We start from the raw sequence: 26,222 nt of genomic DNA on the forward strand, positions 1-26,222 counted from the left end.
TGATGGTCCATAAACTAGAGCAATTGCATGACTTAGGGGTAGGCTTCGTATTGTACACACTCATTGTATTTTTGAGTTGTGTCATCCTTTTTGAACCCCTATTGCATTACCTCTAAGTATAGCCTTATTTGGCTATCGTGCATTAAATTGAAATGCAATATGTCATGTTTATATGCTGAATGTTTAATATTTTTTGCATGCTGAAATCTCTTGATAGGATGAATATATGAGGAATGGTCTTAAATGAACATCATCCTTGAGCTAAATGCAAGTATGTATGCATACAAATATACAGGGGGAGCTTAAGCCCCACTTTTAGGAAAAATAAATAAGTGCTTAATGCCTATAATCTCCTGCATGCTAAGTAATATTAAGAAGGATGAACATGTGATGGATGTGCTTGAATGAAATTCATCCTTGAATGTAAATGCACTTATGTGTGCTTGAGATTACACCGAGGAGTTTAAGCCCCATCCTTGAGAAAATGATTTAAGTCACCTGCCCCATGGACTCACATTCTTATTGTTTCTACTTTTTGAGTCTGAATCCTTTTCAGATACCATAAGCATCATGTCCTATCTCTACTAAATCAGTCCTTGATATGAATTGTTCATGGTATGGATAGACACCTTGCACATGATTTAATATTGAATTTCTGGCGCATGTGTGCTCTAGGAACAGTTTTATTGTGAAATAAAAATGGCTTAACTCATGTCCAGTAAAATCTGTTAAGAATGAAAAATAATACTTATACTGTTCAAACTCTTAATGATTTTTTCACAATTAATATCAGTAAAAGTAGGTGGCAGTATCTAAGCACAAACTCAAACTGATAGGGAGAGCATCTGAAAATAAATTCCCATCTAGTTATGCTCACCAACATTTTTTAAGGCTTAGATTTGTTTTTGAATTCATTGTGGCTTGTGCTTAAAGGAAATGATTCTATTGAATACCTTGGATGAAAATATACTGCTTGCCACAATTCTTTGCTTTGCCATATGATCCCTATTTTTAAATTTATTTAATATCTTTGGATCTATATGATTGCATTTTTCTGGTTATATTATGAATTATGCTCAAATGCTTAACTAGGAAAGTGAGGCTTACTTGAACTTCATATTAAAGTTCTTTTTCAGTAAGCATTGCCCCCAATATTTATCAAAAATCATAAGGGGACATATATATACATATACACATATTTTAAAGGCAAGATATGAACTTATATAGAACATTTTTTTGTCTTTATTGTGTGCTGAAACGCCTTCATGACTTGTGCTATTCTATGTTAAAATTTTGTGTCATGAAATATTTTTTATAAGGGTGTTACATAACTAGTTCATTGACTTTACAAGAAATGTATGTGAACTTGTTAGATCATGTTTATATTCAAACCTATTTTTTCATATGTCACATGTTTTAAATTCCAATCTTTACGAGGACTTACATAGTAATTAAATTAAAATGGTTTATGTATATTTTTTATCTGACCTTGTTCATCATGTCATTTTAATCTTTTAAATGACCAATTAAACTATTTTGGATACTTAATGACCATATCTTTCAAACAAATGATTTTTATGCCCATAATCTATACTAAAAAGGGAAGAGTTTTTTAAGAAAAATAAATATCATTTTTAAAAAGGGGGAGTTCTCTTTGTTAAGTCTGTTTCTAAATTATCAAAATGTTTTCTATTTAGTTTAACCCTTTTGATGATGACAAAAGGAGGAGAATGTTTTTGAGCAAAATGATAATGACCAAAAAGAAATTTTTTTTTTAGACAAAAATATAGGGGTAAAATATCTGAACTTGTACTTTAACGCAAAAATTTAAATGCATAATTTCTTGTAATGTCTTCTTTCGTGAATATTCTTGAGCTTTATTGTCTATATTTTACATTATGCATATTCTTATGGGGAGTCTTTTCAAGTTGTACCCATTTTGCTCTGATGCGTTTGCCAACATCAAAAAAGGGGAGATTGTTGAATTTTTGAGTCCAATCCCTATTTTAATGCTGACAAAGCAAAAGTTACTTATGCGTGTATTTAATAATTAAACATGTTATAATTCAACACACACGTAAGGAGACTAGCAATGGAAGTCTTGAAGGACGTAAAAACTATACACTCAAACACATTCCATGATATTAGAAGAGCGAAGAAGAAGACATATTTGATTTAATTTGTATATGCATTTAGGTTTATATATTTTGGTTTGTAATAAATGCATACATCCTGCATGATACGACCTAATGCCTAGATAGGTCATAGACAGACCTTAGGACATCGACCGACGTTGGGTTTTTTGGCTTAATTAAAAATCTTAGGCCATAGAATGACAATAGGAACCATGACCCTTACACTTGAATGTCACATGCTTTTTCACTAGGGTTGAAATTGCATAAGAGACCGAACGGGACATAAATGCCATTTTTGTGATGTTTCGGGCGACCGAATCTTGGCAATATAAAATGTCTCGATCGACCGAACTAGCTAGAGGTCAATAGTTGACCATGTCTCGGGCGACCGAACCAAAATGAACGTAACTTCCACGCTCAACCAAACCCCAGTCACTGACTTTTCCACTGTCCCCAAGCGACTGAACCTTATGAACCGGTAGACCGAACTGTTGGCCTAACTAGGCTTTTCAATCTTGTTTTGATGATAACAAAATGAAGGATGTTTTAACATGTGGTGTTGAGTAATGTGTTTTTAGGTAAAAGGACTCTCAAGGTTGATAAACTAAAAGCTCAATGCTAATCTAGTGGAAGCTCCTCTGAATATCAAAGGCAATGGACGACAAATGAAGAAGTTAAGGGCAAGCAAACCCAAAATCAAAAGTGAACTTCAAGAGGCTGAAGAAGGCTGAAGGACCTACTAATTTAAAGAGATCATAATTAGAAGGATTGTTGTAAGTACTTCTAAACCAAATGTCATTTAGATATACGAAGCTCTCATAAATCAAAAGAAACTAAGAAACGCCTTATTAAAAGAGCTTAAAATGTATTTTTAAAATCAAAACAACAAAGGTCTTAAAGGAAGAAAAGTTTTCAAAAATAAAAAGAAGTCAAGCACCTGACAGATGATTGTCTGTCTATGGACAGATGACTAGCAAAATTTGAGTGTTTTAAACTAAAGATAGTGTCCTGGCAGACGACTGCCAGCATTTTGAGTTTCAGATTTAACCATGGCAGACGACTGCCACGCGAAGCAGATTTGAAATCTCAAACGAGAAGTTCTCTTTTAAAATTTTGAATTTTAAAATTAAGTCAATAATTTTTTTTTCAAATATTACCTAACTTGATGGGAATATTGATCTTTGAAAAAGCATATAAATACCTCCTTGGGTAATGAAAAATTTTAAATTTTAAAATTAAGTCAACAATTCTTCTTCAAATATTACCTAATTTGATGGGGATGTTGATCTTTGAAAAAGCATATAAATACCCCTTGAGTAATGAAAAATTTTGAATTTTAAAATTAAGTCAATAATTTTTTTTCAAATATTACCTAACTTGATGGAGACATTGATCTTTTAAAAAGTATATAAATATCTCCTTAGATAATGAAAAATTTTGAAATTCAAAATTAAGTCAACATTTTTTTTCAAATATTACCTAACTTGATGGGGACATTGATCTTTGAAAAAACTTATAAATACCACCTTAGGTAATGAAAAATATACATAACATAGAATACAAAAGAAGAGAGATTAATAAGTCTTTTACTGAAACTCTTCTTGTGCTAAAATTCTCCTTAAGCTCCATCTGCCCACATCATTTTGTTGAAATTCTCCTTGAATTCAATATGCTCACATCCTTTGCTGGAGAGGAATTCTACCATTTTGGTAGATTGAAAATATCAAAACTCGGTTTCGAGTTGCAATTCAATTTTTTTTAGAACCATCGGTGACTTCTAAAACTTTAAAGTTTCATATATTCTATTTTACTTTGATTTTTAGAAGCACAATTTAGATCTCAATTTTTACAACCTGCTCTAAATTTTGAAAGTATTTTTTGTACGCAAATTTATTTTTCATCTTCTTGTACTTTGAACAGTTCAAAGGATTGATTGGATCGTTGGACCAAGCACAGGCTGGTGCTTAGAAAGGTTTTTCCCTTCTTGAAAAAGAGGGTAAATTATGTAAGGTTTTTTGTTCCACCCAGAAAAAACAAAATTTAGTTAACTCCTTAGGTGGTTGACCTAGGGCGAGGACGTAGGCTGGGGTAAACCGAACCTCGTAAAAAGTGGTGGTATTATTCTCTTCTCGTTACTCTCCTTTTAATTTCATAAACAATATAACTTGCGTGAATGTTTTAATACTTAAAATCATAAAGTAATACTTATTAGAATTTAAGGAAGCCCAAAAAGACCTAATTTGTTCTTGAGCTTGCAGAAACCAAAAGAGAGTACGTTGGCTCTTGCCGAAACCGAAATGAAGTACGTTGATTGGTTAACACCCAAAACTTGTTAGCTGAAGGTTTAATTAAGTTCTGATATTGAAAAGGTGTTTGGTTGTCATTGCAATATTCAAATTTAAAAATCAACAACAAGAATTGAACATTCATTTGCAGGACCTTTAAATTTTCGGAATTGATTTCTTGTCTTGTGGTTGTTGTATGTGAATGGTAAGTTAATTGATTGTGTTTATTGATTGTGAATTGATTAAAAGGAAATAGGAGTTAGCGTGTACTGCCTAATTAACAAAAATACGAGAAAACCTTAAGAAATTGTAAAAAGAGACAAGAGCTCATAAAGAGGATCAAAGAAATTTTTAATAAACCCAATTCATACCCCCCTCCCTTTTAGAACTACACCTTAGGTTTCACGAACCATGCAACGGGCGCCCGAACCTACAAAGGTTTGGGAAATCACCTTGTCCCAGCCAATCCCCCACGGCAAATCAAACCCAATTTTGGCTATAAGTCTGTTCGGGTGACCGGCCCTATGAACCAAGCGACCGAACCTCTCGGGTTTACTAAAATTAACCGTGGTAATTGGGGTTAAATTCTAATTAAACAATTTCAAAAATCCACAATACGTCCCTGACGGTCATAAATTCATGAAAAACTATAAATACCCCTTCATTTGCTTTGCACAAATATTTTCTTTCAAAATTTTCACTTAATCAAAGTTCCCTCACACACACTCTTTTCAAAAATCAATTTGGGGTTAAATTTTTACATTCTCCAACTCTTTTTATTATTCTTTGGAAAATCTTTTGAAAGAAAACATCTTTATTTTAGAGCATTTATTTTTGCATCCATGCTTTCATAGAAAAAGTTTATGTTGCAAAAATTATTTGAAAAACCAAAGCCCTTGGTTCTCCTACTTCTCATTGAAAATATTTATAGACAAATACTTTATTAGGGTTTAAATCTTTGAATGGTTTTATCATATATATATCATTCCTTCAAAGATTAAAAATATTATCTTGAGAAAGTTATTTGAAAAATACACCCTTACTCTACTGAGCATTATTGCATATCATATTTGAGTGTATGCACTTGAGCCTTAATGTATACATCTCTGCTTGTATTTTTAGAAGTATGTTTATATGTACGAAAAATATTTTTTAATGTACCAGTTGGGTTCATCCTGTACATTGAACTGGGGAGTCTCAGCCCCGCAAGTGAAATCGGTTGGGTTCAACCCAAAATGAACTAGGGAGTCTCAGTCCCGTAAGTGAGACCGGTTAGGTTTAGCCCGTTAAATTGAACTAGGGAGTTTCTGCCCCGTAAGGGATACAAGTTGGGCTTAACCTTATAATTGAGTTAGGGTTTACCTTACCCCGTAAGGAGAGATTGTAACGGCTTTTGCTCCATCCGTTTAAGTGAGTAAGGATAGTGGAATCCTTGGAGTGTATGCCTAAGGTGGGGACGTAGGCAGTATTGACCGAACCTCAATAACAAATCTGTATGTCACTCTCTCTCTATCTTATTTAAATTCTCGCACTTTAATTTCAGCATGTGTATGAATATTTATTTAATGTCATAATTATTTGCATATATACATTTAATTTAAATAAGATATACTGCACACGTGTATGTTTGCTTTGATTGTTAAAATTATTTTACATACACGTGTATACATTGAATGGGATATGAACTGTGGTGAATCGGTGTAAATGTTTAATTTAACCGAAATATTTTAAAACCTAATTTGCCCCCTCTCTTGGGATCACACTAGTTCCAACAGATAGAGAGGCCAAGGGTATTGAATCTAGGAAGTGAGATCGCTTAGGAAGCACGAAGCTCAAAAGGCGGATTAGTGGGTTGTTTGGCTAGAAGGAATTTGTATTAGAAGGGGATGGTAATTATCTAAAATTTTCTTTGCATCATGCTTCAACTCTTACTTTGCATATGTAAGCAATACAAAGTAAGAGTCACTAGTACTTTTCGATAGAGGTAGAGGTGTTATGGTCCATTTAATTTTAGAAATAATTTTCAATTTTTTTTAATTTTTTAAAAAACTATTGAAATATTAGATTTTTTTTAATTTTTATGATACTTGTATAAAATAAACAAATAAAAATAAATACTTTCAACACTATTTCCTTGTGAAAATATTTTTATTTTTTATCTTTAATTTTTCAAAATAATTATAAAATTTCTCCTTATTTTTCTTTTTTGAACTTATACAGAAAAGTTAGCAAACATCATTTCATTATTTTTATAAATTTTCAACTCACTCTTTGCATATGGAAGCATGGAATTCAACCTTTTAATATTTGTGAAATATGTATATAATTTCTTTTAAATTCACACAAATCCAAATTCAATCCTTTCCAAATATTACCCTCTATACAAATTTAAAAATTGAAAAACAAGTTGTCTTCTTTTTATTATTTTAAAATCTAAAAAAAATATTTTGTACATTTAATCAAACTCTTTATTTTTTACGTTTTCAATACGAATCTTAAATTTTTTTAAAAAGATGAGGTAAAATTTTTATAATTCTTTGAAAAACTAAAAATTAGAAAATAAAAATTATTTTTCACAACTGAAAGGGTCTATCTCGATGGCTCCAGCACTAGTTCCAATTTTGTTGCAGAACAAGGAAATGCAAATGGCATTTCGTTTCGATCATGATTCACAATGCAACCAAATAACAGAACGGAAATACATATCTTTTTTCCGTCCATCATTTTATTCCATTCTTCATTCGATTTCATTCTTCCGATGATCCCATTCCACGAACCCAATAAGCCCTAAGTTTGTAGGATTGACTAAGAAAATAGGGTTGCGGATGATCACCCAAGGCCAAAAGCTAGTCTCAAATTTGACACACAACCTGGTGGAGGAAGGAGCACATTGACCATAGACAATAACCAAAGCTAAGGCAATAGGGGCTTGAAAAAAAATAGTTAGGCACTAAGTAACTCATCCATCAAAATTAACTTGACCAAAAAACAATAGGGATAGGTAATAAAACCGAATGATTGTTGTCCTGTTTGCCTAAATTATCTTGGGCTTGCATCCCAATTAGGGAAAGTTTAATATTTAATGTTATTTGAAATGTACTTCTCAATAAGAATAAGCTTTGTTGTCCATTTCAATCAAAAATTTTGTTTGAGAAAACCAAAAAAAAAAAAAAGGAAAATAAAAAAAAAAATCATTTGTCATTGTATTTTCCTTCAATATTTTATTAAAAATAATTGTTCGTTTTTTTAGTGTGATTTAAAATCAAGAAGGATCAAATATTAATGACGAGTAAAAATCAAATTTTTTTATTTATGATTTTGATATATATTTTTTATTTTCTTTTTCACTTTACTTGATAACCAGACATGAACAATGTAAATTGTTTAATATTTTTCTTTCATATTTTTCGAGTTTCAAATGAAGTCATAATGTCATATTTTTCTTTTACCGAATCCATATCGACCTCATATTCTTTTCCTTTCCATCTTCCTTCTCATTCTTGCTGGTTCTTGTTTGTGCTCTTCTTCTCCTTCTCTCAAATTCTGCTTTTGTTTCAATCCTGTTTCTAGTCTTTGATTCTGTTTCTTGACCTTTTCTTTCAAACATCCAAATGAAATCCATCAAATCATGCTGTGCGATGATGTATTTCTTCTCTCAAGATCAAAAAAAGTAGGGGCACCCAAAAAAACACCCAAAAATGAAAACGAAAAAAACCGGGCATTGGCATTGTTCTTCAGCAGCCAGGTAGGAAAATTGAGGATTATGCAGTATTCACATGAACATAAACTCAAATCGACTGTTCAAGTTTGGTTTAAAGACCAACTTCGAATGAATTTGATAAGAAAACATGACCACAGTGGACAGGTTGTAAATCAATTTGAAACCTTATTCATCTCCATGAAATGATAACAAAAATTTAAAAACTCTTTAATTACCAAACCATGGAGGGCGATTTTGGGCTGTGGGGCAAAAACAATGAAGGCCATATTTAGAGATGGCGATAGCTTGGATTAGTCCGATAAGTCCAAAATGAACCCATATTTTCAGACTACAGAGATGCCAAATGCCAATAAAGGAAATATTTTGATTCAACAACCACAAACATTGGCTAAATTTATTGAGTACCACATTTTACATTGTATCATTTATTACAACTTGCTTTCACCACCAGAGGCAGAGGCTTCTTCATATCTGCTTACAGAACTCCCAAGAGCTTCTTCACATTGTGCTGCAATAAAGCCACAATGCCAGAAGAATCAAATTTCTCGTATGGAAAAGCACAATGCATAATCAAAAAAATCAAGGCTTAACTGCTAAGAGAAGGTTTTACCTCAATGCTGAGAGGGGAAGTTGTGGGGTAGTAACGATCAGCAACTTTTCCATCCTTATCGACGAGGAACTTGGTGAAGTTCCATTGAATGTTATCGCTGAAAATTCCCCACTTGCCAGACTTCAAGAACTTGTACAGTGGGGAGGAATTATCACCATTCACTTCAACCTAATACAGGAACACCAAGATGAATGGTTAACAGGAAGAGGAAAACTCAGAAGAAACTAGAAAGAACATCATCCATGGAAACAAAAACTCAAATTGACACAGTTCTCTTTTCATTTAGATTAACCTTGTCAAAGACTGGAAATTCAGATTTAAAGCGAGTGCAGACGAAGTCTACAATCTGATCGTTAGTTCCAGGTTCCTGCTCACCGAACTGATTACATGGGAAAGCTAGTATTTCCAGGCCTGCATTAAGAACAAGTACAAACTGGGGGACGAAACTAGAACTCAAATCATTAAAAGAGATTGTCCATATATTCATTCCTGTATTGGGGAAATTTTCTCGAAGATGAAGTGAAGAACATTCAAATCCAATCTAGGTGAGTCTGCCTATGAACAAAATAATCATAGTAATATAAACATATAAACAAGCATGCGATTCAGATTTTAGACCCACTCCAGCTAACAAATTTATGGGAAAAATGAACAAAGCCTTTTGCTTTATTTAGGACCATAAAATATTCCTATTGTCTGCTGGAATATTTCGATAATTTTAAAATTAAATAAGTAAAAATAGAAAAAAAAAAAAAAAAAAGGCGCAAAACAAAACAAAACAAAAAGCATAAAACCCAAAAGAAAGAAGACCGAAGATAGGTCCAGTGATGATCATGTCTCTACCAAGGAAGAGAGTAAAAGGCAAACCTTGATCTTTGTATTTCTGGTACAATTGATTGAGCTCTGTGTAGTTGGAGTTGGTCAGTCCACTGGCACAGCCAACAAACAGTGGGATTCAAAGGGAAAAGAAGAACACACAAATTTGAAAGACCCAAATCAGTTTAATTTGTTCTACAAATATGTTTTCAAACGTCCAATCTACCAAAAAAGAGAGAGCAACACGGAATCAGAACCAGACCACTTCGATGCAACGTTGACGATCATTAGGACTTTCCCCTTGTACATGCTAAGATCAACATCATTGCCCTTAGCATCCTGCAAGTGAACACAAAAACACAGCATATAAAAAGGAGGGGGGGGGGGGGGGGGGGGGGGAATAGGGAAATAGAAGAAAACCCATGTTTTTGTTTGCTAAGAAGATCATTCTGAAAGGTGAGAACAGATTAAAAAGAGACATTAATCTGTGCTAAAATCAAATAAAACATACATGTAAGACAAGACAGATAACAGATAGATGGGTGGTGGACGGTAGAAACAGCCGTTAAGACAACCAACCTTAACAGTGAGGTCGTAGATTGATTGGGCTGCCATGTCTTGGAAGTGAACGTTAGCAGCTTGATGTCAATTAGGCACACTGAGAAAAGGGAGCTGAAATAGGGGAGCCGGAAAATTTAAGCCTCCTCTGGGAAGCTTTTGACCTTTTTTGAACCCTAATTTAATGGGAAACTGGATGATTAGGGTTGTTGGCATTTCAGTTTCATACTTGCAAATGGAACCAAAGGAGCAGATAGGTTGGTTCAAAAGCCATTTCCTTCGATTGAAGCAGAACTTTTTTAAAAGATGGCCTTCCGCGGTGGCATTCCTTAAACTATAGCAAGTTCCTTTCCCAACACTCAGATGATTCTTCTTTCTGATGCAGTAGCCCAAAGCCTAAACTTTGTTGGATATTAAAAAGTTTAAAAAATTTTACGCAAGGTTTTTTTTATTAAAAATAAAAGGATAATATTTAAAATTTTATTCTATTTTATAAATGTCTATTTTAGTACTAATTGTATGTTTGGTAGACGTTAATAAAATGATGTTGAACAGAATCGAACTCATCACTTGATTTATTCATATTATTAGTCCATTTCTACTCCCTTATGCAAATCAAATGTTATGTAAGGATTGTTAAAGGGTTATCTTTTTATTTATTTAAAGGATATAATGCTTGTGTTTTTTTTTTTTTCAAAATTCGCACTCTCCATTCTTGTTTTTCTCTATTGTTAATTTCATAAATTGAATTGTTTACCTCCTCAATGCGTCTTGAGTATCAATAAAATGAGATTGTTGTGTGGGAATTTGGGTTCAGTCTTGGGACTAAAACAATTGGATTGTTCACTCGATCCCTCAATGCAACCACTTGTTATAAGAGGGGGGAAGGGCAAAACTATGCTTCGTGTCCTACTAACGCAGTCAGCGTTAGGTTCAAAGAGTCACCAACCATCTCTTATCTCACCAACTTCAAACTCATGCTTATTGACATAAAAACAAACATGGCTGTACTAAATTCTTCTCTAAAATTGAGATATTTTTTCATAATGTATTCACAGACACTGAATACATGAGCACATACAAAAGTAGGGAACTATTGTCTTGCGCCGGTAATATTCTCGGTGTCTTATCTGCCCCCGAGTACTTTTTATTTCATCTTCTCAACTTCAAATTTGTAACAACATTACAAGAATACAAATTTTTGCATCACCAAGATTTTAGAGAGAGAGAGAGAGAGAGAGAGAGAGAGAGAGAGAGAAAATTCCTTTAGGACTCTGGATTTATGTCAACTATGATTATGTATTCCTGAAATTTTATTGGGACCAAACACGACATCAATAGTACATTGAACAATCCAAAGCTGGGATAATGCCAAGGGAAGGGGAGAGAAAAAACTTCTGATAATATTTGCTTATTAGTCGAGACACCCACGTCCAAGTGTGCATTTATTTACTAACAGAGAGCTGATCAAGCAATCATCCTTCGCGCACTTGGGAGTTAGGAGATGCCCAACAGTTTCTTCACATCTTTCTGTAAAAAACACAAAGCAAAAAGTGTTGTTTTGTAAGTGAGATATCGTAAGTTGATTTCCGCAACCAAATCAGATATGCATATATCTAATGGCATGACAGGGTTTTTAACCTCGATGCTCAAAGGAGAAGTCGTTGGGGCATAACGATCAACAACTTGGCCATCTTTATCAACCAGGAACTTTGAGAAGTTCCATTTGATGCCGTCCCCAAAAATCCCTCCTTTGCTAGACTTTAAAAACTTGTACACGGGAGCCGCTTGCGCACCATTCACATCAACCTATATCAAGAAAACAAAATTGAGGTCATTGTAAAATATCCCCAACTCCACCTTTTAAAAAATTGTAGGAGAGAGAACATAGATGATGAAGTGCAAAGGAGCGTATGAACTCTTATCACTTCTCATCAGATGATTGCCAAAACAAGGTATTACAAAGTTAAATATTTTTTGGTGGTGATATTTAAGCCATATGATACCAAAGAACCCAACAGTGTGGCAATAGAACTTTCAGCCAACATTATTCTACTAAACATGCGTGATTTTCCTTTTTCAAAAATGCCATGTAATATTCTTCCAAAAATATTTTAATTTTGACAAGCTTTGGCTCATCAGCGTAAGAGACATAGTGTTCAATCTGAGTAGTCACTGTAAATTCACAGGAAACTCAGCCAGCAATAAATGCACATGAAGAAATCTAGAATTTGTTCGTACTATCAAAACATAATTTCACAATGGCGGAGCTACTCTCTACCTTATCAAAGATGGGATACTCAGCCTTAAAGCGAGTGCAGGCGAACTCCACAATTTCCTCATTACTTCCCGGCTCTTGTGCTCCAAATTGATTGCATGGGAATGCCAAAATCTCCAAACCTGTATAACAACAGGAGAACATGTGTCAAAACCCTCTTTTTCTTTGGGTAGAGTGTTTTCCCCAAAAAAGTGCATGCATGCACTCTCACAAATGGAGAATATCTCTCAAGCAACAAAAGAACAGAACAAAAAGGTGGCCAAGGATGACCAGAATTCAAACCTTGGTTTTTATACTTCTCATATAATTTACTCAACTCTGTGTAGTTTGAATTAGTCAATCCGCTGCAGGGAAAAATAAATATATAAATGAGGATTAATAGGATATGGTAATGTCACAATACAAAGAAAAGCATTAGAAACAACCACCAAAGCTATCCTTCCTCGCAGAAATAAATAAATAAATACATAAAGGAAAACTAAAAAAAAAAAAACTAACAAATAAATACATAAATTAAAACTACAATGAAACTTTAGAAGGGTGTGGCATCAATGTATCATCAACCTCATGCTTTCTTGAGTAGTAATGGGTACTGTTCTACTAATGTTTCTCTGCTGGCTCCCCTCCAAACCAAACGATCTTATTGTCCCAAAGGGAGCCACAAAGCCAAATTTGTGGATTGACTTCAATTCAAAAAGCAGAACAGAGACAGATTTAAGAAGTAAAAGCTTTAGGAGAAATTACGTATCCAAGACAAAGCTGGGTAATCAAACAAATAGACAAAGATGCAACCATAAGTTGTGCAGCATGCTAAATATGGGGATGGAATTGGCATGCAGCCCCAACAACAGATGCTATTGTTCATATTAAACCATGCCACAAGCCAATCATGCAAGCCCAGAGAAATCATACCAAGACATCTTCATAATAGCCTTATTTTGATCTTATAATTTAGTCTAAGAAATAGTTATAAAGTTAGGAATGTATCAAGCTAAGGTTTGTAATACATGATCAATCAGCAGTTCCAGGGAAGAACAAATAACATCGACAAAAAAACTCATTATACCATTGGGATGCAACATTGACAATCAATAGAACCTTTCCCTTGTAAATGCTAAGGTCGACATCATTTCCCCTAGCATCCTGCATATAATTGGAACATATTAACATACACATAAAGTTTTGACAATAAAGAAGTGTCAAACTATACTTGTAGACTTGTAATATAGTTTACAAGCTATGTATTAGCACAGAGCCAATAATAGCTTACATATTGATATATTTTACGTGGATAAGATGTGTCTTTGACCCAATATAAGTTTACATGTTTCATCAAATAAAAAGATGAAAAAGAGCCTCTTGAATGAGAAGAATTCAACAATGTAAACTTCGAGTGCCGGTTAGTACATAGAAGGAGAGAAAAAGCTCAAATATCCGTTATAATGGGCATTATTATCAACTTCTGGGGTAATGATTTCGAACAGGTTGTTGTCATAAATAGGAACTTCTCGTTCAACGTTAGAATTTCATCATCAGGTAATGCAGGAAGAAAGATGAACTTCAAAAATTTTGCCTACGGTTTTCAATAGGTGACATGCACCAATCTTAGCATTTCGGCAACTAATGAAAGAACGTTGAAAAGATAGCATTTAGCATATACATCCAAGAACATCACCGAAACAAGTTCATCAATGAATAAACCATAGCCCATAAACCCATACGAAATGGAATCAGTGCTCTAATTCGCACACTTCATCCACTCCAAAAAAAAAAAATTAATCAAGAAAAAACCCTAACAGCATTTGAACCTCCCCAACAGAAAAAGGGGGAAATTAGCGAAGGGAAACAATCACAAAGATCAAATGATTCGCAACCACGTAAATGACGAACCTTAACAGTGAAGTCGTGGATCGACCCTTTATTTGATTGGCTTGCCATTGTGTGATCCGACCTCAGAAAAGGCAGCAGAGGACTCTGTTTACAAGGGAACAAAAACCCTCCTTCGAATGGGGGAGAATTCGAAGAAGATGATGAAAACAAAAGGGTTTGCTCCGAACGAAAACCGAAATTCTTAGGTGAAACAACAGAAGCAGACGCGGCTGCGAAATAGAGAACTCTTCGCGTGAGATTTAGAACACGAGCGGAAGAACAGAGCATTAAATCGGAGTGCAGAGGTAGCTCAACTTTATATAGGGATAAGTCACGCGGAGAATATATGGTTGGCCACTTGGGTTGTCTGTGAATTGTGATGGTAATATATACACGTGTTGGACGCATTGATCTACACGTGGGAAATCCTGAGCCGTACGATGTGGGGTCTTCTAGAATTGGGAGGCTGCGTGGGAAAGGGGAAGAGTCGATTTATTAAAGGCCGAGCAATGGTCGTTTTTACATCTCGAAAAGATAAACTTTGACTCTTTTAAAAATATCCTTTTCAAATCAAAATTTTACTTTTTGATTATTATTTTTTGATATTTTAAAATCTATTTTTAAAATTTTAAATTTTAAAATAAATAAATTTATTTTTAAATCTATTTTTAAATAAAATCTTCTTTCATTATTTTTAAAATAAATTACTCTATTTTTAAATAAAATAAATAAATAATTTTATTTTTATATTTGCATTTAAACAAAAATCTTCTTTTGTTGAAGAAGACAAAGAAAGTTCCACAATCAAGATGAATCGACCATGGCGAAAATGCAAGCTTCAGTAACGAGTAACCATAGTGTCAATGGCTTGCTGCAGCAACGATGTCGAGAGCTAAGTTCTCAAACAATGGGACTCAATTTGCAATCCAGGGCACGACTTCAGCGTCCTCGACCTTGATGGCGGTAGAGCAAAGGGCAAGGCCATGGATGTCCATAGTGAAGGACAACAAAGCTACAGATGATGATGAAAGACAAAAAGATCATGACAAAAAGATCATGGATGGTGGTGGCGACATGAGCGATGGTGAAGCATAGGTTGCTAGAGCGGAGGAAAGGAGAAGATGAACTGAGATGGAGGGTATCATGGAACTTTTATTGATTCTATGAAATGAGAAATGATTCCAATTCATTCGAAATGATAGAACTAGTGTTTGAGATGAAATACAATTCTCCTATTGATTTCGTAAACTAAACGTACGAATGTAATTGCATTCCTTAAGGGATTTAGTTCTAGTCCTGATTTCATAAATCAAATGGAAGTTACTCATTAGAAATTTCCATGGATATAATGCTTCTATCATCTTTATATGGATGTTCGAATTACTATTTAGATTTTTTTAATTATTATTTTATTGATAATTTTGAGATTTTGATAAAAATGTGTCAACTTTATTTGTTAGAATAAAAGTTAATTGACTAAATTTGAAGGCTTATCTTATGCTTTACAAGTGTCATTGCTAAGATGGGTGTTTAGTTCAAAAATTTTAAAATAGTATGGTGAAATAATGCTTCTATATAAATCTTATGGGTTCAAAATTTTCTTTCTCATCAATAAATTCTTGACATATAGTATATGAAGGAGTGTAATTCATTCGATAAAATTTTATCTCTTTATCTATCAGTGAAATGTTTGGATTTATCAAAACTCCATAAACATACATAATAAAAATTATTTATAAAAACAAAATATCAGTTTTATGAAAATACTTCCATTAGATTTGCACTATAATATATATATATATATATATATATATATATATTATAAACATATAAACAATGTCTATGTTATTGTTGGGTTTAATGTAGGACCGCCACGTATCAGCCAAAGGTGGTAACACATGGTGTAGAAATTTTTATTATTTGTAAAATTTTCATTTCATTTTTTTTTTCTTTGAATTTATTACAAGCAAATGACATCATCATGACGGCTCACCATGTGGCAAAATGCGACAGGCCCTGGGTGTTGTGACACGGATAAATAAAGTGATAGTGATTCGGTCATTTAAAGAAAATATACATTGGACAGTCACAATCGTGTTACATTGCCTCTCAAAATATGCGGTCTTGAGCATGCCACATGTCATCATCCTTATGGTGACACGTGACTCACTTAGTTTTTTTTTTTTTTTTGAAAATCTTATATAAAGACCTTTTTTTCGTTTCTTTTCTTTTTCTCATATTTCTGTTCTCTCTCTCTCTCTCTCTCCATCTTTTCTCTCTCTATCTCTTTCTCTCCCTTTCATCTCACTTTGTTTTTTTTTATCCTTCTATTTCATTTTCTTTGCATTTTTTTTGTTATTTTTCTGATTTCGTTCTCTCATTTTACAAGTCTCAAAGGAAAAAAAAAAAACTCCCATATCCAAATTCGGATTTCCCCACCAAAGATAAGTTTTCTATGATCACCACTCTTTTCTCTTTTTCTTTTTTCTTGAATTTTCTTGCATTTTCTTTCTCTTTCCTGCAAACAAAATAGGTTTTGATTTGATTTTACTTGAGTTATAATTTAATCCAGATTGGGCTTTGGGTTTAAACTTAATTGGGGTTGGGCAACTCGATTGGGCCAAATATGATTTAATTTGATTTCCTGAGTTCTAATTTAAATGGGCTCACGTCAATAGGTCAATGGATCCAAGTTAGGGTTGACCTGGGTCCTAGGCCAATTGACTCAAACCTAGACTAAGTTGACATGGGTCTCTGGGTTGGATCAAGAGATATTCGAATTTGAGCTTTTTCATATCCAAATTTGGATCCAAGCTTTCGGATCCAGGCAAAAAATTTGAGTTTGAAATTGAATTCTGTTCAAGGTTGTTATTCAAATCAAAACTCAAATTATAAAATCTAAAATTAAAAATTCAGCAACAACAAGGTTTAAAGAATCAACCTCTTGTTTGTGAATTATCCAATTTGTCAACCTACTTTTTCTTCACACGAACTCTCTTAGGTCTCCACTTACCAAGCGCTTTCCAGTGGCAGCAACTCAAACCCTTCAATCTTCGGTTTTTTCCAATATTTCACTCTAAATCATTTAAAGTTTCCTTACAATTCTTTCTCAAAATTTCTTTTTCAATGAGCATTTCTTCTTATCTTCCACAATTCTCCCAATATTTATCTCTCAAAATTTTTCCATACTCTTTCTTTAGTGAGCAATTCTTTTTTCCTCCCCCTTCTATATCCTTTCTGAAGCTTACTATATATAGGCTCAAGGGAACAAGTCAATTAATTTTGATTTGATTAATTAGAATTTGATTGATCAATAGTTAAATTGATCCATTAATGTTTGCCTTAAATTTTGATTTCACTCACATGTTTATTTTGTACAAATTTTCAAATGTTTTGTCGCAACGTCCTAGAGAAGGGTTCGAATGGCGAGGAAAAATAATATTGCAATTTGAATGGAGTCATCACTATCCTGTTATTAACTTGGTGTGGTTACATTACCTAATTACCACTCATTGATTGATCTCTAGACTATTCCTAGGTCAAGGAATCAGTAGTGTAACGACTTGCTATATTTTATAAATATTTTATAACTTTCCAATAATAAATACTATGAAATTCCACTGTTCCGATACCTTCTCATATATATATACATAACTATCAACCTATGCAGCGGGAAGCTGAATTCATATAACCAAAAACGCAAATATACAATACCAGAGTGCTAAAATGCTCCCAAAATATACATATACTATTGTTCCCAAAATACCCTCAACTGAAACTAGGCTATACAGAAGTGACCTCCCAAAAATACTCACTCTACTGACATGGCAACACTGTAGCCCCTCTACTTGCGAGCCTGATCTGCTCGCCTAACTGGATCACCTGAAAAATGTCAATTTAATGGGATGAGATGATACTCAGTAAGACGAAATATGCTATTACTAGTGTGTGACAAGTGAGTTACTTTTCTATAAAAATCTAATACTATAAAAACATGCATAACTGAATCTGGGAATATAGGTACAAATAATGTATAACATCACTTTTAATCACGTTGCTTAACATATCTGTCTTTTTAAGTTTTCTATTCATAATACTTCTAATATACATAAGTACATCCTCTGTTTCTATAAACTGTATATACATATAAATACTGAAAAACTTTCCTGTGGAAAATTGTATGTCATGATTTAACATCTCATGACAGGGTTGTGCGTCCAGTAGGTGGGATGTATCACTGGTTGGTCGACCAGGATAAATCACTATACTCCGACAGTCAGATCAGCCCCCTCAACCCATATCTGATGGGGAGCCTATCCAAAACATAGGCACGATCGACTTCTATATACCACATATTATCTGAATATGTGGTTGCACTCTAAACTGTATATATAGCTATGTTACCGTGCTGTGTTAACTGTATCTATAATGGTCCATCAGGGTCTGATACTATATAATACATTTCTATAGACAACTGTCTGTTTTACCATGATTCTGTAGTATTTGTATTTACCATGACGCTGTAATAAACTGTGTCTATATCAATCATGTTTCAGAAATTAACTATAAATTTGTATGTCATGGTACTGTAAAACTGTATAACCATGGTATTCTGAAAAAAAAAATACTGTAAAACATGTTCCTTGTCAATATATTCTGTAAAACATAATCTTAAAAATACTGTAAGACATGTTTCTATACTGTATCCATATTCTCATGCCACACAGTAATTAAAACATCTTAAACATAATTGATAACTGTATTAAATTCCTGTTGTGGATAATAATCTGGTAAAATTACATATTTTATACTGAAAATCTTACTAGAACTGCCTAGCATAGCATATTTCTCTTACCTGTTTCATGCGAAAATCTCTTACTGTGACAGTCCTAGACCCGTAGGGTTTCCCACTCAACACCCTGAAAACCATATATCCCAAAATAAAATATTATTATTTCTACGTCTACTACATTTCTTACAACTACTGGAAAGCCTAATTTGAGTAAAAGGCTTTAACCTAAATCTAGAATGAAATTCAACTCAACCCCACCAACGATCCGCTCCGGTAAACTTGGAGAAAACTTTCCCAAGAGCATCGTGGTGACCTCAGATCATCGATCCAGTGAACGATGGAGCCAAAATCGAAGTGAGAAGAGAGAGAAACCATAGAGGAGAGAAAGAATTTTTTTCTAATTTTTCCTATGTCAAAATATGAGTTTAGCACTATTTATACCATGGGCTTCATTGACGAACCACGTCATCTCATCGACAAGGTCAAGAAGGAGGTTCATTGAAGAATGCTATCTCCTCGTCGATGGAATTCAAAATTCAAAAAACAGCCCCTTGAAAGCTTCTCGTTGACGAAACATGACTTTGTCGACGAGACCCTCTTGTACTTTCGTCGACGAATCCCCTATGTTCATCGAAGAGGACCTGATAAATTTTCTTGGGTCATTACGTTCTCCCCTCCTTATAAAATTTCGTCCTCGAAATTTTACTTATCCATATAATTCCTTATTCTTTAAAATAAACGGTCTACTTATTTTATTACCTACCCTCACTTATGGCGGAGGAATATCATCGTTACATAGATAATTCTGGGAGATTACAACTATAAAATAAAAAAAATTTCCCCAAAACCAAAATACTACCTATCCTATGTTCTAGATTACAATTATACTGTACTAAACAAAATAAATTTACTATTCCCTTAACTGATACATCATTGCTATAAATCACTAAACAAGTGGGGGTATTTTTGTCTAATCTCATCTTCGAGCTCCCAAGAAGCTTCTTCTATTGCATGGTTTCTCCAAAGGACTTTCACTAATGGTATCTTTTTGCTGTGCAATTCCTGTTCTTTTCTATCTAAGATCTGTACTAGAGCTTCCTCGTATGCTAAAGCATCACTGAGTTCCAATTCTACATAGCTGATAATATGGGAAGGATCTGGGACGTATTTTCTTAATATAGAAACATGAAATACGTCATGAATCCTGTATAAAGATGGTGGTTAAGCTAGCCGATAGGCTACTGACCCAATCTTCTCAAGTATCTCAAATAGGCCAATAAACTTAGGGCTCAACTTACCCTTCTTCCCAAACCTCATGATTCCCTTCAATGGTGCTATTTTTAAAAATACATGATCACCCACTTCAAATACTAGTCCTCAGCGGCGAGTATATGCGTAGCTTTTCTGCCGACTCTATGCTGCACTGATTCTATCTCAAATAAGTCAGAATTTATCGTACGCCTGTTGTACTATTTCTGGCCCCAAAACTCGCCTCTCACCCAGCTCACTCTAGTATAGAGGAGATCAGCACCTTCTACCATAAATGGCTTCATACGGTGCCATGCTTATACTAGTCTGATAGCTATTACTGTAAGAAAATTCCACTAAAGGCATATAGTGGGTCCAGCTACCCCCAAAATCCAATATACATGCTTGCAGTATATCCTCAAGTACCTGGATCGTTCTCTTTGTTTGTCCGTCTGTCTGAGGATGGAATGCTATGTTGAATGCCAATTGAGTCCCCCAAAGCCTCCTACAAGCTCTTCCAAAACCGTGACATAAAGCGTGGATCATGGTCTAAGACTATAGATACCGGCACTCCATGGGGTCGAACAATCTCCTGTATGTAAATCTATGCTAATCTGTTCATAGGGTAGCTAACTTTAATAGGTAGGGAATGAGCCGTCATTGTCAACCTATCAACAATTACCCAGATGGCATTCTGACCATGCGGCACCTACGGTAACCCAATAACAAAATCCATGGATACGTGGTCCCACTTCCATTCAGGAATGAAAAGTGGCCGCAACTGACTAGTCAGCCTCTGGTGCTCAGCCTTAACCTGCTGGCACGTCAAACATTACTGCACAAATTATGCTATTTCCTTCTTCACGCCACTCCACCAGAAATACTCCTGCAAATCCCTATACATTTTCATACTGCCAGGGTAAACAGTGTATAGAGATCTGTGAGTTTCTTCAAGAATGGTTCTCTTAATGCTATCATCCGCAGACACGCACAATCTAGTGCGATCTCAAAGCCCCATCGTTAGAAATGCTGAATTCCTCTCCCTGACCATCCTGTATTCTGGCTGTCACTTCTGCTAATTTTGGATCATCCCCTTGAGCAGCTTTAATCCTTTCATATAATGTAGGTTGTACAACCAGACTGGCAATAAACGTGTGAGGATCATCTTCAACTAAGTCCGCACCAAGCCTTTCCAGGTCCATCTGAATTAGGTGCTAAACTACTACTGCTAACTGCATTGTATCCTCTGATTTACGGCTTAGTGCATCAGCCACCACATTTGCTTTACCTTGGTGGTAGCTAATGGTGCAATCATAATCCTTGATAAGTTCCAACCATCTCCTCTGGTGCATGTTCAACTCTATTTGTGTGAAGAAATATTTTAAACTCTTATAATCAGAAAATATTTCACATCTCTCACCGTATAAGTAATGCCTCTAGATTTTTAGTGCGTGCACCACTGTAACCAATTCTAGATCGTAAGTAGGATAGTTCTTTTCATATTCTTTCAATTGCCTGGACGCATAAGCTATCACCCTACCATGTTGCATCAATACACAACCGAGCCATTTTAAAGACGCATCACTATAAATTACATAACCATCGCCTCCTGATGGAATCATCAATACTGATGCAGTGATAAGTCATTGCTTTAATTCCTAAAAACTCTGCTCGCATTCTTCATCCCACACAAATATGGTATTTTTTATATTCAGACACGTGAGAGGCCCTGATAAAGCTGAAAATCCCTCAACAAATCGACAGTAGTAACCTACCAGTCCCAAGAAACTTCTGACTTCTTGCACGTTCTTCGGCCTTGCCTAATTTACCACCGCATCAATCTTGTCAAGATCCACTGAAATACCATCTCCTAAAATCACAAGACCCAAAAAGGCAACTTTCTCAAACCAGAACTTACACTTGCTAAACTTAGTATAGAGTTTTCCCTTCTTGAGAGTCTACAACACCTGTCTCAAATGCACCTCATGATCCTCAAAACTCCTTGAGTAAACCAGTATATCATCAATAAAGACCACTATAAACTGATCTAGATACTAGTGAAAAACTTTATTCATCAAGTCCATAAACACAGTTGGGGCATTCGTCAGACCAAATGGCATAACAAGGAATTCATACTACCCATACCTGGTCCTGAAGGCTGCCTTCGCAACATCCTCTGCCTTTACCCTTACTTGATGATAACCTAACCTGAGATCAATCTTAGAATACACTCGTGTACCCTGGAGCTGATCAAACAGATCGTTTATACGGGGTAAAGGATATTTGTTCTTAATAGTAACCTTGTTTTTCTCCCTGTAATCAATACACATCCTTATAGACCCATTTTTATTCTTTACAAATAGCACTGGAGCTCCCCATGACAATACACTGGGTTTTATAAATCCCTTATCCAACAAGTCTTGCAACTAATCCTTCAATTCTCCCAATTCAGCTGGAGTCATACGATAAGGAATCTTGGAGATTGGTGCTGTCCCTAGAGGTAAATCTATAGAAAAATCCACCTCGCTTTCGGAAAGCAACCCTAGACCTTCGTCTAGGAGCAATCTACTCGCCTGAACAGTGGACACTAACTGCGACGAAGCACGTACACATGAACCAACGAATCTGAATTCCTGCTCGCCAGGTGGTCTGAAAATCACTTCTTTCTAATGGCAATCAATACTGGTGTGATTAACTGTCAACTAATTCATACCAATTATTACATCAAACCCACACATATTTAACAAGATCAGGTCAGCTGGTAACACTCTCACCTGAATCTATATCGAATAGCCTCTGAGTACCCTTTGACGCCTCATCACTGAGCCTAACGGTGTAGCTACTAACAATTCTATATCTAATGATTGGGTCTCACTTGCTAATAATTTGACATAAGATGTAGAGAAAAAGGAATGAGTGGCACTTGAATAAAAAAAAAATGACAACTGGATATGATAAAACAATAAAAGTACCTATCACTACATCCGCGGTAGCCTCAGCATCACCTGGTGTCAAAGCATACACTCTTGTCAGGGCCACATTCCTCTGCTGACCTCCCCGAGGCGCCTGATATCCCCCACGATAGTGTCTGAGAGCTGGAACCTAGTCTGGCTGTCCTAGGCATGCACATGCCATGTGGCCAAGTCTCCCACATCAGTAACAAACATCTCTCCCTACACGGCACTCCCCTAAATGTCGTCTCTCGCAAGTCTGACATACCGGGTAGGTCTGCATACCCTGATTTTCTCTAGGTCCTGTCATTTGCCTCTAATCTCGCATGTCACGGCCTCCTCTCCATGGGCCCCTACTGGAACTAGCCTGAAAACCCTAAGGTGCAAGCCTCTTCCTCTTACTCTGGGCTGTTATACCTCTCTATATACCACTCTCAATAATAGCAACTCTGTCTACAACCTTTGCAAATGTCTAATCCTTGAAACCAATCACCTGCTCAAGTAAGTTTTTCCTCAGACCATCTTCAAACTTCTTTACTTTTTTCTCTTCATCTAGTGCTAGATGTAGGGCAAAACGCGACAACTCGATAAATCGAGCTGCGTACTGAGATACTATTATCTGCCCCTGTACCAGGTGCATAAACTCTACTGCCTTTGCACTCCGAAAGATAGCAGGAAAATATCGCTTGAAGAATAGTTCCTAGAATCGGTCCCACATCACTAGCACTGGAACCGACCTCTGCTCCTCAATCAGTTGCGCCGATCTCCACCAGCGCTTCGCCTCTCTTGTTAGTTTAAATGCCGCAAATACCACCTTTTGTTCATCCATACAAGGAAGCTCAGCCAACGTCTCCTCAATGTCCTAGACCTAATTTTTAGCTATAACTGGATCATCTCCTCTAGAAAAAGATGAAGGCCTCATCCGCGTAAACTGCTATATCGTGCAGCTACGCTCCCCAGAGCTCCTAGTCATCTCAACCATCACTTGCTGGGTGACGCTGCGCAGTACGGCGTTACTATCTCCACCTCCCATACTGGAAGGTCCTGGCTTGTCCTCCCTAGCATTCGTGTCACTGCTTCCTGGGTCCATCCCGAAAAATAAAGAACACACTTAAAAACCTTATCTCTCCTGCAAACCTATTCTATTCCAATTCATAATTAACTACTTTCCCTAATCTTAATTCAAAATCTAGTTCTGCAAACTAGACACACGACCCAACAATAGTTTACTATGGTTTTCCTGAAATTGTCACCCCAGGAAAAACATAGAAACCACCACAGAAATCCTATACCTAGACTATAGAACAATCCTCAAATCCTTTCCTATACTCTGGTATTGCTTCCGCTGTTCTCTAAAGTCTACAGAACCTAACAACCTATGCTCTGATACCAAACTGTAACGACGTGCTATATTTTATAAATATTTTATAACTTTTCAATAATAAATACTATGAAATTCCACTACTTTGATACCTTCTCATATATATATATATACATAACTATCAACCTATGTAGTGGGAAGCTGATATAACCAAAATGGCAAATATTGTAACAATCTCAAATTCTTAATATAAAATGTAGCATAATAAATATAAAAATCAACTCGAACCCATGGATAGCGGGGATAGCTTGACATAAACAGCGGAAACCTGAGCAGTAGTAAAAATAAAATCTTAATCATCCAACCATAGAACATAATACTAGAGTTTACTACATCATCAAAATACTGTGTATATATATATATATATATATATACAATCTCCAAAAAGTCAAAATAACACTAGGATCATACAACAAAAAAAATCTCCTAATCATAGTGTTCAATGCTTACCCTTCTAGTAAGGAAGCTAAACCCACTCAACTGCGGCCTTGACCCGCCGGTCCCTCTGGGTTTCCTGTAAATCATTTAATATTCGGAGGTGAGACACTTCTCAATAGGGGAAAATAAACTAAATACAGCTGTGTGGCAACATGAATATATATAATGCAATTATACATATACAATACATTTCATATATCTGTGAACATACGTCATAACATACCGAATCATCACATACTTTCATATTTTTTTTCTAGTAACTCATATTGTTCATAAATTGTCTATTATATCTGATAATACTAAAAACATACCCAGGATGAATAGCTAGCCAATGTCATGTATTACCCCCCATGACGAGTTGTGTAGCCTGAAGGCAGGACCTAACAATGGCTGGCTGACCACTGCCAAGTCAAAAAATGTCTGTAAGTACGATGGGCCCGCCGCACCCTGGTCCGGACTACTAGGTGGACGTCTACAACTCTACACTGAAAGCCACATCAACTATCCATATCCCACCCCCTCGTGGGGTGGTTAGCACAAGTCTGAACATAGATATCTAATCTATGCATATATAGCTACGGTACCGAGCTCCTGAACTGAACTAAACTAACATCCGGGTTCTGATGACATATAATACATGATAATATAGAATTTTTCATCATTTCATAAGTACAGCCTCGCGCTGAAATCATTTTATAAATACGGCCTTGCACTGAACATCTCATAAATACGGCCTCGTGCAGAACATTTCATAAATACGGTCTCATGCCGAACATTTCATAATTACGGCCTCGTGCTGCACATCTTATACATATTATTCTGAAAATAAATCATTTATCATGTATTTCAAAATTATCATATACTGCATTATTATGTAATTCCCGAAAACATGCTTACTCGTAAAATTGTTGTAACATAATATATTTCGTGAAAAACAATACTTATGCCACACAATGCTGAATTAAATCATACGTTTCATTCAAAAATCGTAATTCTTGTATATAGTAGTATTTTTCCCAAATATGCATTTATTCCATAATATTCAAATACCGTACATATTTTTCAAAAAATTAATTTTCTCATAAATAATAGTAATTTGCGTGAAAAGTAACTATTTTAATTTATTCCTTTACCTGACTA

At 35.2% G+C, this 26,222-nt stretch overlaps 2 protein-coding genes across 2 annotated transcripts; both read right to left on the bottom strand.

Moving 5' to 3' along the window:
- Positions 1 to 8,502: 8,502 nt before the first annotated feature.
- LOC131164844 (probable glutathione peroxidase 8) lies at positions 8,503 to 10,523 on the bottom strand. The gene is made up of 6 exons (XM_058122356.1): positions 10,147 to 10,523; positions 9,830 to 9,906; positions 9,619 to 9,680; positions 9,044 to 9,162; positions 8,752 to 8,919; positions 8,503 to 8,649 (listed from the first exon to the last, which is right to left on the bottom strand). Exons 1-6 carry the CDS (start codon positions 10,180 to 10,182, stop codon positions 8,617 to 8,619), a joined length of 495 nt encoding a protein of 164 aa, XP_057978339.1. The 5' UTR covers positions 10,183 to 10,523; the 3' UTR covers positions 8,503 to 8,616.
- A 703-nt stretch (positions 10,524 to 11,226) lies between these two features.
- Positions 11,227 to 14,734, bottom strand: LOC131164843 (probable phospholipid hydroperoxide glutathione peroxidase). Its single transcript, XM_058122355.1, has 6 exons — positions 14,294 to 14,734; positions 13,470 to 13,546; positions 12,686 to 12,747; positions 12,407 to 12,525; positions 11,767 to 11,934; positions 11,227 to 11,655 (listed from the first exon to the last, which is right to left on the bottom strand). The coding sequence occupies exons 1-6, from the start codon at positions 14,678 to 14,680 to the stop codon at positions 11,623 to 11,625; spliced, it is 846 nt and encodes a 281-aa protein (XP_057978338.1). The 5' UTR covers positions 14,681 to 14,734; the 3' UTR covers positions 11,227 to 11,622.
- Positions 14,735 to 26,222: the final 11,488 nt, after the last annotated feature.

Source organism: Malania oleifera, chromosome 9, assembly GCF_029873635.1.
Source record: "Malania oleifera isolate guangnan ecotype guangnan chromosome 9, ASM2987363v1, whole genome shotgun sequence".
NCBI lineage: Eukaryota > Viridiplantae > Streptophyta > Magnoliopsida > Santalales > Ximeniaceae > Malania > Malania oleifera.